At 43.5% G+C, this 15,732-nt stretch overlaps 1 protein-coding gene across 4 annotated transcripts in view; it reads right to left on the bottom strand.

Annotated features, from left to right (window-relative positions):
• The window catches only part of CTNNA2 (catenin alpha 2), a 933,346-nt gene that overhangs the window by 204,858 nt on the left and 712,756 nt on the right, over positions 1-15,732 (bottom strand). For all 4 annotated transcript variants that reach the window (XM_072951563.1, XM_072951564.1, XM_072951561.1 and 1 more), the window contains exon 9: positions 3,948-4,100. In XM_072951563.1, the coding sequence (XP_072807664.1) occupies positions 3,948-4,100 (153 nt within the window). The remainder of the gene's footprint in view (positions 1-3,947; positions 4,101-15,732) is intronic.

Below are 15,732 nucleotides of genomic sequence, written 5' to 3' on the forward strand. Positions count from 1 at the left end.
ATGAGCATAGGGGAAAATTTATAGCTTTAAGTACATATATTCCTAAAATAAGAAAGGCTAAAATTCATTGATGTGATTATTCATTTCAAAAAGTTAGAAAAAGAACAGTAAGTTATACCAGAAGAAAGCAGGGGCGGAAAAAGAAATATCCAAATAAAAGAACAAACCCTATGAGGCTGAAATCTGTTCTAGAGAAGATTTTTTCAATTTGTTTATTTATATATATATTTTAATTGAAGTATCGTCAGTTTACAACGTGTCAATTTCTGGTCTACAGGACAATGCTTCAGTCATACATGAACATACACATATTCATTTTCATATTCCTTTTCACCATAAGTTACTACAAGAAACTGAATATAGTTAGGAAGGATGATGACATTGATAAGCCTCTTATAAAACTAGTCTTGAGAAAAGAAAGAAGACGCCAATTAGCCACATGAGGAATTGGAGAAAAAAAAAGAAAGGATGGCCGTGCAGACCCTCACACGTTAAAAAAAAATGATAAAAAGACATGGGCAATTTTATGACAAAAACCTTGAACTTAAGGACAGAAACCTTAAATGAGAATAACCAATTCCTAGAATACAACTTGCCAAAGCTGATCCAAAATGAAATCAAAAATTTAAATAGTCTTATGCTTAAAAAAAAAGAATTTAATTTGTAATGTTTAAACCCTTCCTCAAAAAAAAAAGGGCTCAGATTGCTGCATCAGTGAATTTCTCCAAATATTTAAAAATTACATGATGTCAGTCTTTACACATTCATTCACTCCCAGAGAAATAGAAGGAAAATTTTCCTATTTATTTTTTGAGGGAAAGCATAATTTTGATGCCTCCGAAGGAGAATAAAGGAGACAAAAATCATACAATTGTCCCAAAATGTGCAGAAAACGTTGATACAATTCTGCATTTATTCATGATTTCTAAAAACCTTAGTGAAGGAGTAATAGAAGAGGACTAAATTATTCTCATCAAAGTATCTGCCAGAGGTGTAGAACCAACAGTACAATTAGTGGCAAAACATTGAAATTTTCTCACTGAGATCTGGAAATAACAAAAAAATCTACCACCACAATATTGAACTAAAGGTCTGACTCGCGCAATAAAGCGAGGCAAAAACAAGACGTAAGGACTGGAAAAGACAAAATACAACTGTCATAATTTGCAGACAGCGTGACTGTGTATGCAGAAAATCCCAAAGGACAGAGTCAAAATTGGGCATTAGCAAGTGAATGTATCAAGGTCAATGGATATAAAATCAAGATATCAACCAAAGTTTTCACATTATAGACACAGAAACTAAGGCTCAGAAAAGTGCCCACGTCCATCATGACAACTTCAAATTGAAAAAAGGGTGACTCTCAGCCCAGGGCACGAGCTTTCTTACAGGGACACACCAGCAGTCAAGCGCTTGTCTGAAGTACACAGGCTGCAGAAATGGTTTCGATTCCAGGTCACTTGTCATCAAATAGAGGCCAGTGCACACTCTAGACCCTACGCTTCCTGGGCCCCAAGACATTTTAGGGCGAGGGTGTAGCTCAAGGGGTAGAGCGCATGCTTAGCGTGCACGAGGCCCCAGTACCTCCCTCTAAAAAAGTTACCTCCCCCTCAAAAAATTATTTTAAAAAAGAGACACTCTACAATGCTGCAGTGACCACGCAGGGTAAGAAAGGAACAATGAAGGGGTCTGAATGACCTGAACATCTGCTTCTGGCACAAGCTGAGGGCAAGGATCACCCTGAGTGGCTGGATTCCCCTACGTTAGACCTACAGATGGGCTGAAGGAAGTTCTGGGTGTGTCCCGGGTCTGTCACAGGATGGGGGAGAAAGACTAGACCAGAGGGGTACTTGGCCCTGGCCTCACCTCTACACAGGGCATCAAGTTTGAACTTCAAATATTATCTGCCAATGAGGCTGCACACAGAATGGCAGACAGACACTGACAGGATTCAAAGTAGGAGGTGTTTATCACACACCTTTGAACTCATGTCCCAGAATATGACAATGAATGTATGCATGTGTGTGACTGAAGCACTGCGCTGCACACCAGAAACTGACACAGCACTGTAAGCTGACTAGACTTCAATAAGAAAGTGAAAAAATAGACATACAAGTTTCTTCTATATTGCACAGGGAGCGACATTCAGTATCTTGCAATAACCTATAATGACAAAGAATATGAAAACGAATATATGTGTGTATATATGACTGAAACATGATGCTGCACACCAGAAATCGGCACAACAATTGCAAACTGACTCTACTTCAATTTAAAAATAAACTCATGCCCCTTTCTTTGTCCATATTACCTACAACACACCATTAATTAACATTTTCTATAAATTCTGCGATTATAAATACTACGATTACATAAATGAGATGATGTATCTGTATGTGAATACTATTATTTTATCACATGTGAATATTTAAAACTTTTGGAGCACTCATTCGGCCTTCTTTCTTTTCCTCCTCTTCCTCCCCGCGTCCCCAGGCCCCTGGCTCCTTCTTCACCTGCTCTTTCTCAAAACATAGAAGTGGCCAGAACACCCAAGGCCAGCCCTAGAAAGACTGTGGGTTCCTCAATGGCCAGAGAAACTCTTGGAATATGCAGATGGAACGTGAGGGGTGATGGGGTCCTTGCCCCGTCCGTGGGGACAGAGCCAGAAAGACTGCCCTAGTTTTTAGTTCTAGTCTGGTGTCATCTCAGGACGCTGGGGCTACAGTGGGAAGTCTGGGGGTTTCGTTACGGTAGCCGCAGCTTTTGCACGGTGGAGTTGCTGACTGCTGTCAGGCATGATGGCTCAGCCTGTGTCCGCGAGGACCAGGGGCCTCCTCTGGGCTTCATGGAGGACTTCCTGCTGGCAACAACACCGGCAGATTCCACCAAAGCACAAACCGAGCAGGTGCTTAGGGCACAGTTAAACTGGAGCACAACCCCCTCGCTTGCTGCAAGAAAAATGCAGAGCATGTCTCATCTGATAAACTTGTTCAGAATTTAACTCTGCCTCCCAAAGAAAACCAAAAAGTAACACTTTCCATGTTTAGCTTGCCTTTAAGTTGTCTGTAGTTTTGAGTAACTTTATGTCGAGCGGAAGCGGGGGTATACCAGAGTTTCGTTGCTGCTCCTCTGGTTGTTTCGAAGTTATGCAAAAGTTTTAACCTCTCCCTGGTAACCACTCCCTAAATTTGCCTGGATCAGTGCCCTCCTGGACTTTTTTTCTCCAGCACACGTTGCCTGTTCAACATCTCTATTTTCGACTTAGCCCCACATAACTCAATCCAACTTGTGCCAAGCTGTTGGCTTGCAACGCCTAGATTCAGGCAGTCTGGTTATCATTTCATTATTTTGTTTTCCATGAACAGTATTTTTCTCAAAATTACACAGCACAATGTTGCACTTATAAAGCAACTCCCACAGAGCCCCTAACACACAGTACACACGAAGGACCCTGAACTTGCCCCCCTGCCGCCGCCCTGGGATCCTGCAGCAGCAGAGCACACATCTCTGTGAGGGAGGTGGGGTTGGTTTTTCCCCCGGCTCATCATGCGGCCGGCTAATCCAGGTTTAGGTAGGTGGAATGGAGACGGGGATGTGGGGGAAGAAAAGGGAACAGCATTGAAATCTCCATTTAGCAGATTAAATTCTACTCCCCCGAATCAAAGCTGGTCTTCAGCACTCTGGGGTGGCCCTTCTCCGGGTCCTGTTTCAGCCTCCGCGTATTGTTCAGGGAAATTAGCAGACACGTTTCAGAACACGTTTAGAGTCATGAGATGGAGAGAGGAGAAATTACTGATCACCTGTTTCCTTAGCAAGGGGCGGAGTCATCAGAAGACAAAAGGAAGATCCAGGAAGACCACAGAAGGGTGATCTGTTGAAATTCCAAGAGCCACAGGTAGAGATCGAACCTACTGGTCAATTCTAGCCTCGGGCCCCTCCTGACTTACCTCCACCAGCTTGTTGGCGTGCTCCCGGAAAACCTGGGCATATTCCTTCACTTCCTTCTCATTCCCACTCTTTGCAGCCTCAATGAGAACTAGCAAAGGGACGTTGGTTTCCAAGAAAGAGTCAGATATGTGATCCATCACTGCTTTCCGAAGCTACGGGAGAAAAAAAAAAAAAAGAACACACACAATTAAGGAAGAGAGGAATTTTCTATTGGAGCGTAATTCTCATTTAGCAATGTGAATTAAATCACTGCCTGGGAAAAGTTCTCCTAAAACCCCAGCTCTCATTATCCACAGACGTAATGTTCCAACTCTCTTATTAATTTTCCCGCTGCTTATTGTATCAAAGGAAGACAAAGAGATATGCTTGATGGATGGTTCTGAGTTAACTGTGTTATATGCCAACTTGAAAAGTGACACATACGGCCTACAGTTCAACACGTGATAGGCTCTCCTCATCAAAGGTCTGCTCTCATCCTTCAGTGGCCCAAATGTCTCCCTTTGGGTTTCAGATCATGATTCACTTCAAGAACCCAATCTCTTAAAAAAAAAAGGAGAAATCTAGACGTCAATCAGCAGGTGGGGAGAACTTGAGATGCAGAACTTGCTGCTGTGCAGTCTCCTGCCCTTTCTAGAAACATTATTTGTACCTGATGGAGGTGGAAACATGAAACAGCTAACAGTCTCAAAAAATGTGTCCGCCCAGGTGATGCGATGATACAGTTGCTGCGCTCCAGAAGGAAGTCCTGAGGCTTGTTCTTCAAGGTAAGCAGGAATAAACACACTCAAATCTCTAACAATGCATAATGACACATCGTCCCTACACTGTTCAAGTGGGAAGCAGGGCAGCGGCAGGAAAAGGAAACGAAACTGCACCCAACAGTCACCTTAGTGCTGCTTCGCTCATAATTGTCAGAACGTATGCAGGGAGAACACACGCCCAACACAGACAAACACAAGAGAAGATGATGAACAATGTGCATATTTTCCAAACAAATATTCCCATTCAGGAGTGCTCAGGCCAAAGGTTTGATAGGGTGATACATACACGTTTATCATTGGTCAGAGGAAGGAGAACTTCGCACAAATCTCAGTTCCTTTTTGCACTAGTTACCATAAGGTGTGCACGTGTGTAGATGTAACTTCGTTTGACTTAAATCTGGGCTCAGTTAGACATTTCACCATATAAAATATAACAAAGCCTATGGAAAATTTACCTTAATTAGTTATTCATTTAGCCAGGTGTGTTAAATTTCTTTGCAGGAATACTATTTTTATTGCTGAGCACATATATTCTGCATCTATACGATGTGACAGATAGCTAAGATCCACCAAGATCTTTACATATTATGTCACTTAATCCCCACAACCACACTGCAAGACAGGGAGGCTTCTTATCTCAGTTTTCCAAATGAAGAAAATGGGAGTTGAAAAAGTTAAATAACTTGCCTGCACTATATACAGTAATCAAGACATGGAAACAACTCAAATCTCCAATGACAGAGAACTGAATAAAGAAGCTGTGGTATATTTATACAATGGAATACTACTCAGCCACAAAAAAGAATAAAATAATGCCATTTGCAGCAACATGGATGGACTTGGAGATCATCATTCTAACTTAAGTAAGCCAGAAAGAGAAAGAAAAATATCATATTATATCATCATATGTGGAATCTAAAAAAAGAAAAAAGAAGACACTAATGAACTTATCTACAAAACAGAAACAGAATCAAATATAGTTATATAATCTTATAGTTACCGAGACGAAAGGGGGTGGGAAGGCATAAATTGGGAGTTCAAGATTTGCAAATATTAACTAGTATATATAAAATAGATAAACAATAAGTTTCTTCTGTATAGCATCGGGAACTATATATTCAATATCTTGTTGTCACCTATGATGAAAAAGAATACGAAAACGAATACATGTATGTATATGCACGACTGAAACACGACGCTGTACACCAGAAACTGACACACTGTAAACTGACTATACTGCAATTAAAAAAATACAATTCTAGTTTGTTGGAACTATTGCACACCTTGAAGCTTATTAGTTATAGCTGTCGGTCTGCCCTAACCTAACTAAAACACGTTGAAACAGACTTCTTTTTTTTCCCACGAATTTTGCCTTCTGAGTCTCAGGCTGCCTTTCCTCCTCCACATCCTTCCTACTTCAAAGGTGGACCACAGGCCAGCCTCTCTGTCGTTTTCTGGGAGCTTGTTAGAAAAGCAAACCCCGGGCCCCATCCCAGCCCTCCGTTTCAGTCAGAATCTGCATTTTCATCCAGTGCCTAGGTGATTCCAACAAACAATGAAGTTTAAAGAGCAGTGTCCTGGAAGCCCTACTACATCAGTCAAGTTCTTAGCTGCAAGCATTGGAAACTAATTCTGGAAGGTTTAAGCAGAAAACTTCTATTAGTTCAAAGAAGGAACTTCTCCTATTATCGTTAAGAATAACTCAGAAATGTCAGGACACTGTGTCTTCACGTCATTAACTTTTGATTCAAAGTCAGGCAAATGCACTGGATTTTTAACTAGGTGAAACACAGATCCAAAGTCAGGGTCATGTGTCAAAATCTGCAAGGGTCATGTGTCAAAAGCTGCAAGGGTGAAGGAGGAAGGTGTGGAGGGGAAAGTGTTTTGTAGAAACAAGTGTTCTGGCCATTTTAGTTTCTTAGACCAAAATTCACATAATGAGGAATTCCCTAAAGGCAGGAGAGGAATTCAGATGCTGGCCCCAAAACAGAAAATGGCGAATAACTAATGGATCTAGTAAAACAATAATCTAGGTACTCAAGTATGGGTGGAAGGTTAAAAAAATAGATATACTTATCAGGAAACAATAAAGTTGAAGGGTTGCTTATAAGGGACAAGATTAGAAACTGTGGACTATGACAGCAATGGCGTGCACCTGACAACACATCCCGTCTGTGCCCACACCAGGCATGATTGATCCTTCTCAGCACGGTGTTCCCGGTAGCTACCAATGGTCAATCCTATTTCTCCTGCAGGAGGAAAGCTTTCTCTCTCTGCTGAACGTTACCTGCAATTTAAGTGTTTTTGCATGCTGGTCTGTAGGCAAAATTATCTCTGTGCGGCCGAGCAATTCAGCACCATCTTGATTTTCGGAAACAGAAGTTAACACCCAAGTCTAGGCTGGGTTGATGGTGTTTAGCAAATGGCTGACCAGCTAACATGCCTTTTCATTTAGACAGATGTTTAGAAAAATCCTGTTAAGGATAACAGTGCTAACTTCTTTGCTTCAGTGACGTAAGACACACCAATCAAGGTCAAATTCAGGGTAGAGGGTAATTTTAAACCAGGCTCAAAACTTTGAACCTTTCATCTTTCCATGGAGACAGCTGCTCCAGGCTCTTCACAGTTACTGACATTTCTTACCATATTTCCTTACGCTTTGGGGTGTAATTGTTATTAAAAATGAAAAATCTAAGCAACAAAGTGTCTGGGCCAGGAGCCATCTAGCCTAGAGGGCTTGACAAGAATTGAGCCTCATTAAGTCAGGCAAATTTCAGCCAGTCGGAAGGTCAATTAAGGTAATCAGTCAGTGCAGGAATCCAGCCAAAGCCACTTTAATAAGCTAAGGTGCCGGCAATGCAGAGAGTCTGCTGTTAATGACAGCACTGCTCATAGTTTGGGCTGGGGGTGGGGGCAGATGGCGGGGAGCAGAGCCGTATCTATGAAGCTTGTGCAGTAAGAGGATAATCACTGTTTTTGCTTTATTTTGTTTTCTTTATAAGAAACACACAAAAGTCTTTGGCTATTCTATTCATTATCTGGATGGCGCTGACTACCTTCTCTGAAGCAAAATCATTTTAATTGGGATACTAGCTTCTTTACTTAATGGAACCAATTACTTCTAAAAAGAAAAGAAAGAGAAAAGAAAAAGAGCAGTTCATCAGGCTTCATGCTTTGCTCCATACACCACCCCTCTCCCCAGTTCAGGCTCTGCTGGATCAATTCAAAGCACAGCTGTCACTAGAAACACCAATGTACATGGCCCCAAACAGCAAACATGTGATGGTTTAGCTTAGCCAGATAAACAGTCCTTGCCCTCCAGATTTTTCCTCCAGGCATGCTGATGCTGTCAAGATAAAAGTTGGTACCCAACCTGCTGATGGAGTAAAAAGCACTGAGGCAAATTTAGGTAATTGGAGTAGATTTGTTACACGAACGACCCCATTCTTCACCTCTCTTCGTGTCCAAGCCCACGGCCATATAACTGTATTGCCTGCCCTTTCTGGCTTTAGGATGGGCCGTGTGGCATGCTTAGGGTCAACGGATGTTGGCCACCACGATGCATGCAGGCGTGTGAAGGGCCCCGTCACCCCTGGGCTTGCTTGGTTTAGTTCTCTGCCATTCTTATGAGAAGGACATGCCCAGGTTAGACTGCTTGTCCCAGGAAGAGGGAGGCAAATGTGGAACAGAACTAAATCACCTCAGTCACCCCCAACAAGGCCATCTTAGGACAGTCAAGAGCACCTGAGCCCGTGCACATGAGAGGGCCTGCCCAAGGGGACCACCCCCGACCAGCGAGCAACAGGTGTTACTACTGCATGTCGCTGGGATGTTACACTGCGCTGTTGTAACAACAGATAGCTGATAATATGCGTGTTGAATTAGAATGCCTTTCTGTGGTCACTAAACCATCTTTTGAGGGAAATGCTGTCTAAATAAATTTCTGAGGGAATCAGTTGTCCCTCCAGAGACAGAAGTGATGTTGAATCCTAGTGAACCCTCCTCCTAGGAGCTGAAACTATGAGACTCTGTGACTTCCTGGGGTTTTAGGAGTCTTAAAACAAAATGGAGGACTCCTGGGTCAAGATGTGTCTTCTGCAAAAACGTATCAATGGGTTATACTTGCTTTTATGTAACTATCTTATTATAACTTGTTGGTCAAAGTGTTTTAGAACAGTAAGTTGTGAGACTTTCAACAAAGGCTCAAGCCAGTGGAGGTGAGACCCCTCCCAGAGATAACCGGGACCCACTTCCCACCTTCTTCCATCTTGAATTGGTAATTATGGCATGTTTGAGAACCTGTGAGCCAGGGGGTGACAGAGGTTAGAGAGGACATGCCTTATGACAGAGAGATCTTTGAAAGGTGCAGATGAAGTGTGTGACAATCTAGCATTCTAGTTTTTTTCCTCATTCTTAAGAGCTTTAGGATCAAATCATATTCACCCTAAATCTATCTACCTATCCACAGTCCATGAGCTCAGGCACATCCAAAATTGAGAGTCAGAGTCCTAAGCAGCCAGGACAGGGACACCTTGAACTTGGTACCATCCAGCAAGTGCAGGGACTCATAAATGCTGCCTTCATTAGCTCATGGGCCCTGTGATTTGAGTCCCTGATGGATAGGGGCACATTTTTTTGACCCCTCCAGTAAACAGGCGATGTAATTCCTCTGTAAATTGACTATTAGAATGGTTTAAATGCCCTTGCCTACAAGCTGAAAGGCATAGTTAACACTTTTTACATAAGCTGGAAGACTAAAATTTAGCCATCAATCAAGCAGGGCAGAAAGGAATGACTTGACAAAATCATTCTTTAAGTCTGACAGGAGTCAAGAACACAAGGCTTTCTTCCAACTGTTGAAATGTATGTGTGACAAGGGAGTATTAATTGCGTAGGACAAGACATTTGAAGGTATTAGCTTAGCACTACCAGTCTATTTTCCCCAATTAAGGCTATTCATCAATGTAAATAAGTACATTTTCCTCAGCAAGGCAAAGGGGTACAGTCAAGGGATCATGACGATTCTAAACAATATACTTCTTTATTTCATAGGAAGGCAGAGTGATCAAAGGAGAGGTATATTTTAACTTACAAACTCAAGAAGAATGAACTGTCTCAAAAATGACCAGAAACGGTCTGCCCAGGGCGTGGGACATAAGAAGTGTGTGATGTGAACTGAGCCAGCTTCACTCAGATCCTGCAGAAGCGTTTTGTAACAAAGTCTGAAAATCTGCAACCACACGATGAATATGAAACAGTTCCCTGAAAAAGACAGTTCAACAAAACATGGCTCTTCCCAGCCAGCCAGAACCACAGAAGCTTAAACTGGGGTGAGTCTCTGAAGGTCGGAAGGCCACGTGTCTGATTTTAATCTAACCAGTCAAAGGATACCTCTGTGATCCTTTTCAATGGATGAAAATTCATTCTTCCTCGTTTCAGTTTTACTGAGATAAAATTGAGATTGAAATAAAATTGTAAGGTATTTAAAGTGTACATCGTGGTGACTTGATATACATTGTGAAAGGATTTGCTCCCTTTTAGTTAATTAACAGATCCATCACTAAACTTTATCATTATTATTATTATTGGTGAGAACTTCAAGTTCCACTCTCTTAGCAGACTTCGGTGCTGCAATGCAGTGCTATCACCTATGGTCACTATGTTTCCCATGGGGTCCTCAGACCTCATGCATCTCACAGCTGAAGGTCTGCACCCTTTACTGAGCTCGCCCACCCTCAGCCCGTTGCAACCACTTTTCTACTCTCTGTTTTTGTTTGAAGTTTGACTTTTATTTTTTTGAGATTCCACATATAAGTGATAACCTGCGTATTTGCCTTTTTCTGTTTGGCTTATGTCACCTAGCATAACGCCCTCAAAACTCACCCATGTTGTTACAAATGGCAACATTTCCTTCTTCCTCAAGGCTGAATAGTATTCCCTTGTGTGTGTGTGGATTTATTTCACAGATACCTCACATCTTCTTTATCCATCCATCTGTTGACGGGCACTTAGGTTGCTTCCGTATCTTGACTATTGTCAATAATGATGCCCGGACATGGGAGGTCAGGTATTTCTTTGATAGCCTGTTTTCATTTCCTTCAGACACATTCCCAGAAGTGGAATATCTGGATCATATGATAGATCTAGTTTTAATTTTTTGAGGAACTTTCATACTGTTCTCCAGCATGGCTGCACCAGTTTACAGTCCCACCAACAGTGCATGAGGGCTTTCTTTTCTCCATGACCACACCCACACATGTTCTCTTTTGTCTTTTTGTTAACAGCCATCCTAACAGGTGTGAGGTGATATCTCACTGTGGTTTGATTTGTATTTTCCTGATGATTAGTGATGTTGAGCATGTTTTCATGTACCTGTTGACCATCTGTACGTCTTCGGTAGAGAAACGGCTATTTGGGTTCTCTGCCCATTTTTTAATTGAACCCTTCCTTCCTCCCTTCCTTCCTTTCCTTCCTTCCTTCCTTCCTTCCTATCTTCTTTTTTGCTGCTGAGTTGTATGAGTTCCTTGGCTATTCTGGGTATTAGCCTCTTATCAGATGTATGATTTGCAAATATTTTCTCACATTCCATGAGCTGCTTTGTCATCCTGTGGGTTGTCCCCTGTGCTGTGCAGAAGCTTTTAGTTTCATATAATCCTACTTCTTTCTTTGTTTGTTTTTGCTTTTGCTGCCTTTGCTTTTGGTGTCAAATCCAAAAACTCACTGCTGAGAACACTGCCAAGGTAACCATGGTTTCAGGTCTTACGTTCAAGTCTTTAATCCACTTTGACTTGGTTTTTGTGTACAGCGTGGGATAGGAGTCCCATGTCATTCTTCTGCATGTGGATATTCAGTTTTCCTAACACCATTTATTAAAGAAACTATGCTTTCCCCATTATACATTCTTTTCTTTATTATTGACATGTAGTCAGTTTACAATGCTGTGTCAATTTCTGGTACACAGCATCACGTCTCAGTCATATATGCACGCACATATATTCCTTTTCTTTTTTTTTTTTCATTATAGGTTACTCCCATTAACATTCTTGACTCTAGAACTTCATTCTTGTAAAAGTAATACAGATCCCTTAATTATTTGTCTTCCATTGCGCATTTCAAAATCTTCTTGATTTCACAGGGGAGAAAAAGGACCCACAAAGAAAAATCTACACAAATGCTGCGTTAGTATTAAAGACATTTAAATGTTAGGCCAAAGAAAAGAGATGTGATTGAAAGCACAAAAAAATAAAATGGGGTCGGTAGTAATGCAGCCAGCTCAAAGGAGGCAAGGACCTTATTGCAAGAATAGAAGTAGTTCACAGAGAGGGAAAATATGCTTTATCTTTTTATGACTTTGTTCCACTCTCCCTGCTTAGTAACCGGTGTTCACGCCCTCCCTCCCTCCGCTAGCATCTGAGGAGTTCCTGGTGTACCAAGCGCTGGGTTTGATCAGGGACACAGGAGAGTAAGACAGACCATCCGCTCTCACTCACTGCTGGGAAGTCCTCTACTGGGTGGATTCCAGTTGCTGAAAAAGCTGCAGTGATGAACTTGACCGCACGTGACTGACTGGCCGCGTAATGACGCTGCGTAGAGGCCGGCATGCGTCCCTCCTGCTCAGTGAGTGAGAGGCAGGCCCAGGGAACCCTCCAGAGAAGTCCACATCTGTTACACTCCCTTCACGTCATATTACTGAAGACTTCTTCCCACTTAGAAAGGTCTCTCAGGACTCCCCCAGCTCTCCATCGGAACAGACGTACTTCCAAATTCCCAGCTGGCCCAGAAGATTTGGCTTTTCAAAAGGGCGGAATTTTAGGTAGCGCAGGGGAAGGGGGAAAAGACACGTCTAGGGTGACCACCTGGCTCCGAGCCCTTAACCCGGACCGATTCGTCTCTGTGTCCGGAAGGCCTCCTCAGTTTCCGGCGGCTCACTGCCCTTACTGTTGGCCCTGTGCGTGCCGGTCTTCACAGCTTGCAGACAACCGTCCCAGACATTGCTTCATCACGCCTTCCTTGCAGTGTGACGGTGGCGGGAAAGGTGTGGTTTGGAGGTGAAGCAGCATTTTCTCTGTTACACAGATGAGGAAAGGGAGGGCCCGCTGGCTGCCCAAATGACAGAGTCAGGTCTTCGGGACCCAAGGATAGTGTTATTTTGCTTGAGGTGCGTGTGTTTAGCAATCTGGCTGCTCAAATTCACAGATCCCAATTGGACCACAATCATCTTTCCTTCCACCCTTCACTCCCACACCTAGTCGACCACTCACCCCCAGCATTCTGTCCCCTCGGGCACTGCTCACCACACAAGGGGATCTCAGTTTAGTTACCTGGGTACCTCGTTCTGAGGATTTATCATCTGCCACGGATTAACTGGCATTGCATGGACAGCAGGTGTGACTCAAGAGTTGTGCCGGAGAAGTTAACTCCGGCAAGGACCCTTAGGAAGCCAGTGAAAACCGTTCAGAGAAAGATCTGACACTGCCCTGCCCCTCCACCTCCCGCCCACTGCACCAGCCACTGGGACAGACCACTGAACGAATGGGCTTCACAGAAGGCTGACAGTAGAAACCTATAAAAAGCGCATAAAGAGGAACATACAGAAGGGAACAGCTCCTAAAACCATCTTTCTTTCTGGTGGGGTCCATCTACACACCTGTCACAGTGGGGCAGGATTTGCACAGGTAGAGTCATCTGGCCCTGTACTTGCATATTTCTGGCCATTCCACACCACAACACAAGTCCAGTGGGTCTCAGAAGAATCCCCAGTGTAAACACAAGAGCCTCTGGGAGGACCCCACCCCAAACTTCCCAGTCCCCACTCCAGGTGTCAGATGAGTGACACTTCAAGTCACTTGAGCAGGACGAGAAACTTAGGGGAAGAAGATGCTGCCAGGTAAGGAGGATGGATGAGGGGCACCCACTTGTTGCTACAGTTATCACTTATAAATGAACCTCCAACGCGTCTGATTATTTGTGGTCCCTTACAGACCACATCACATTTTCTAAAACGGAAAACATTTCTCTGTGCCCCCCTGCTGTATCACAGTGACAGATAACCATGCACCTCTAAGCTAACATCTCTCTCCGGGGGTCCGGTCACCCCCATGTGCTGTACCTCTTCCCTTCCTGTCTGTAACTACTGCACAGCGCTGCGTTTCCACCAGCTGCTGAATTCTTCCCTCGAGGGGCTTCACTTCAGACAGAGGCCTCATGATGACTCCACATTTCCAAGTTTGTGGGAATCCCGTAATATGACCGCTGCTATGACTGTGTACGGGACATGCAGGAGACGGCCAGGTTTAAGGTCCCTCACTTTTTCAGGGAATCTGGACTCTTATTCCACATTTGTTTTATCTCGAGCAGACTCATACTTCTAGAGCATGACCTGGCCTAGTTTTCCTCCAAAGGGCCAGACAGTATATATCAGAATCTTTTGCAGCCAGTTGAGCTCTGCCACAGCCACTCGGCTCTGCTTTTGTCCAGCAAAAGCCGACAATACAACTTATTACGTAAACAGGCGGAAGTCCAGATTTGGACCAAAGGTTCACAGGCACCTGTTTAACATGGTTTCATCTGTGGATTTTTAAGTCTTGTGGCCTTGTCACTCTGTCCATGTTGCTCTGTTGCTTCGCCGCTGCAATCCCCTGGCTGTTTTTCAAGCTCCACTCACCCACTATTCACTTAAAACTGAGTATCCACGGTACCCAGCAGCTACCCACTCAAGAAGAGACCTGAGGAGGCTGGAGATAGCCCCAAGAGCCCCCCCGGGGCCAGGCTGACTGCTAATGTTTGACCAAGTTGACTTTTATTCTCTTTGCCTCACACTCCACTAGAAAACAAAGGTTATCCCAGTGGTGTCGAAGCAAGTCCCTCTCTAGGAGAAGCTTTGAGGCAAAGAACAAGGAGGAAGGGTTAGGTGTAAGAGCGGAAGCTGCTGACTTTTCCTAAAAAATTCTGTGGATTAAGAGGGTCTCTAGTCAATCTTGATACAGCCTAGACTCCAAATTCTGATATTTCTTCCTAATTTGGCCAAAGTATTGCATGTACTTCCAGAGACTGGCCAAAAACACAGGGAACACACGTCGAGAGCCCCGGGCAAGCTGGTTGCTATGGTGACACATGGACGCAATGAAAGTGGATCAGACACGGGTAATCCAGTTGCCACTGGTGATGGTGGCGTCTACAGATACAGGACCACACTGATCTAAGCCTTCACATTTCAAGCCTTCACTGCTGACTTCTTCCTGCCCCCGTGCCCCTGCGCCCCCCTATCCTGGGTCCAGCTGCCAGGACCCCTCAGCTTGCTTCGACCACAGGTGCTCATCACCTTCTCGGTCGGCCCCTTTAGGCAGCTGCGACTCCACCTGTAGCTATTTAAGACAGCTTGGTCCTCACTGAAATTGAAGGAATCACATAAAGATACAGAAGTTTCTCAGCTTAGAGTTAACAGGATTCATGCGCTACCAAGAAACCATGGGATGAGAGAGGAAGTGCTGAGACTGGTTATTCAGCCAAACTTCTGAAAAGCAGTTACGGCTGGATCCGACGGAAGACACCCTCTTATCACCAAAGTCCTCAGGAGAAATGGTTCTTCTCCAATCCTGGAACACGAGGGCACAATCCAGCTAACTTTTTCTCCTGGAAAACACCAGGCAGGTGCACTAGTCTCTCGATCTGCATTCAATCGGCTATCCATCCGCCTCCCCCAACAAAAATGAAAGTCCTTGACTTTTTCCCCCTATGATTAATTAGAAAAGTTATGATCAAAATCTCACTCATGCTTCAATGTCTTGCACAGACATGGATGGTTTAGGGAAGGGAAAAAACGGCGGTATTAAATGGGAGGGCTATTATTTTGATTATTATAGAAGCTCTCAAGATGTTATTAATGGATATTTACTTTATATTCTTCCTGTTAATGGAATTTTAATAAAAGCTATAAACTGAGACAAAAGTGCATCAACTTTAACAACTACAGTCATTAAAAGGACAAGCTTCAGAACCAGCCCATGTGGGTTCACTAACTTCC

This window comes from Vicugna pacos, chromosome 28, assembly GCF_048564905.1.
Source record: "Vicugna pacos chromosome 28, VicPac4, whole genome shotgun sequence".
NCBI classification, from domain to species: domain Eukaryota; kingdom Metazoa; phylum Chordata; class Mammalia; order Artiodactyla; family Camelidae; genus Vicugna; species Vicugna pacos.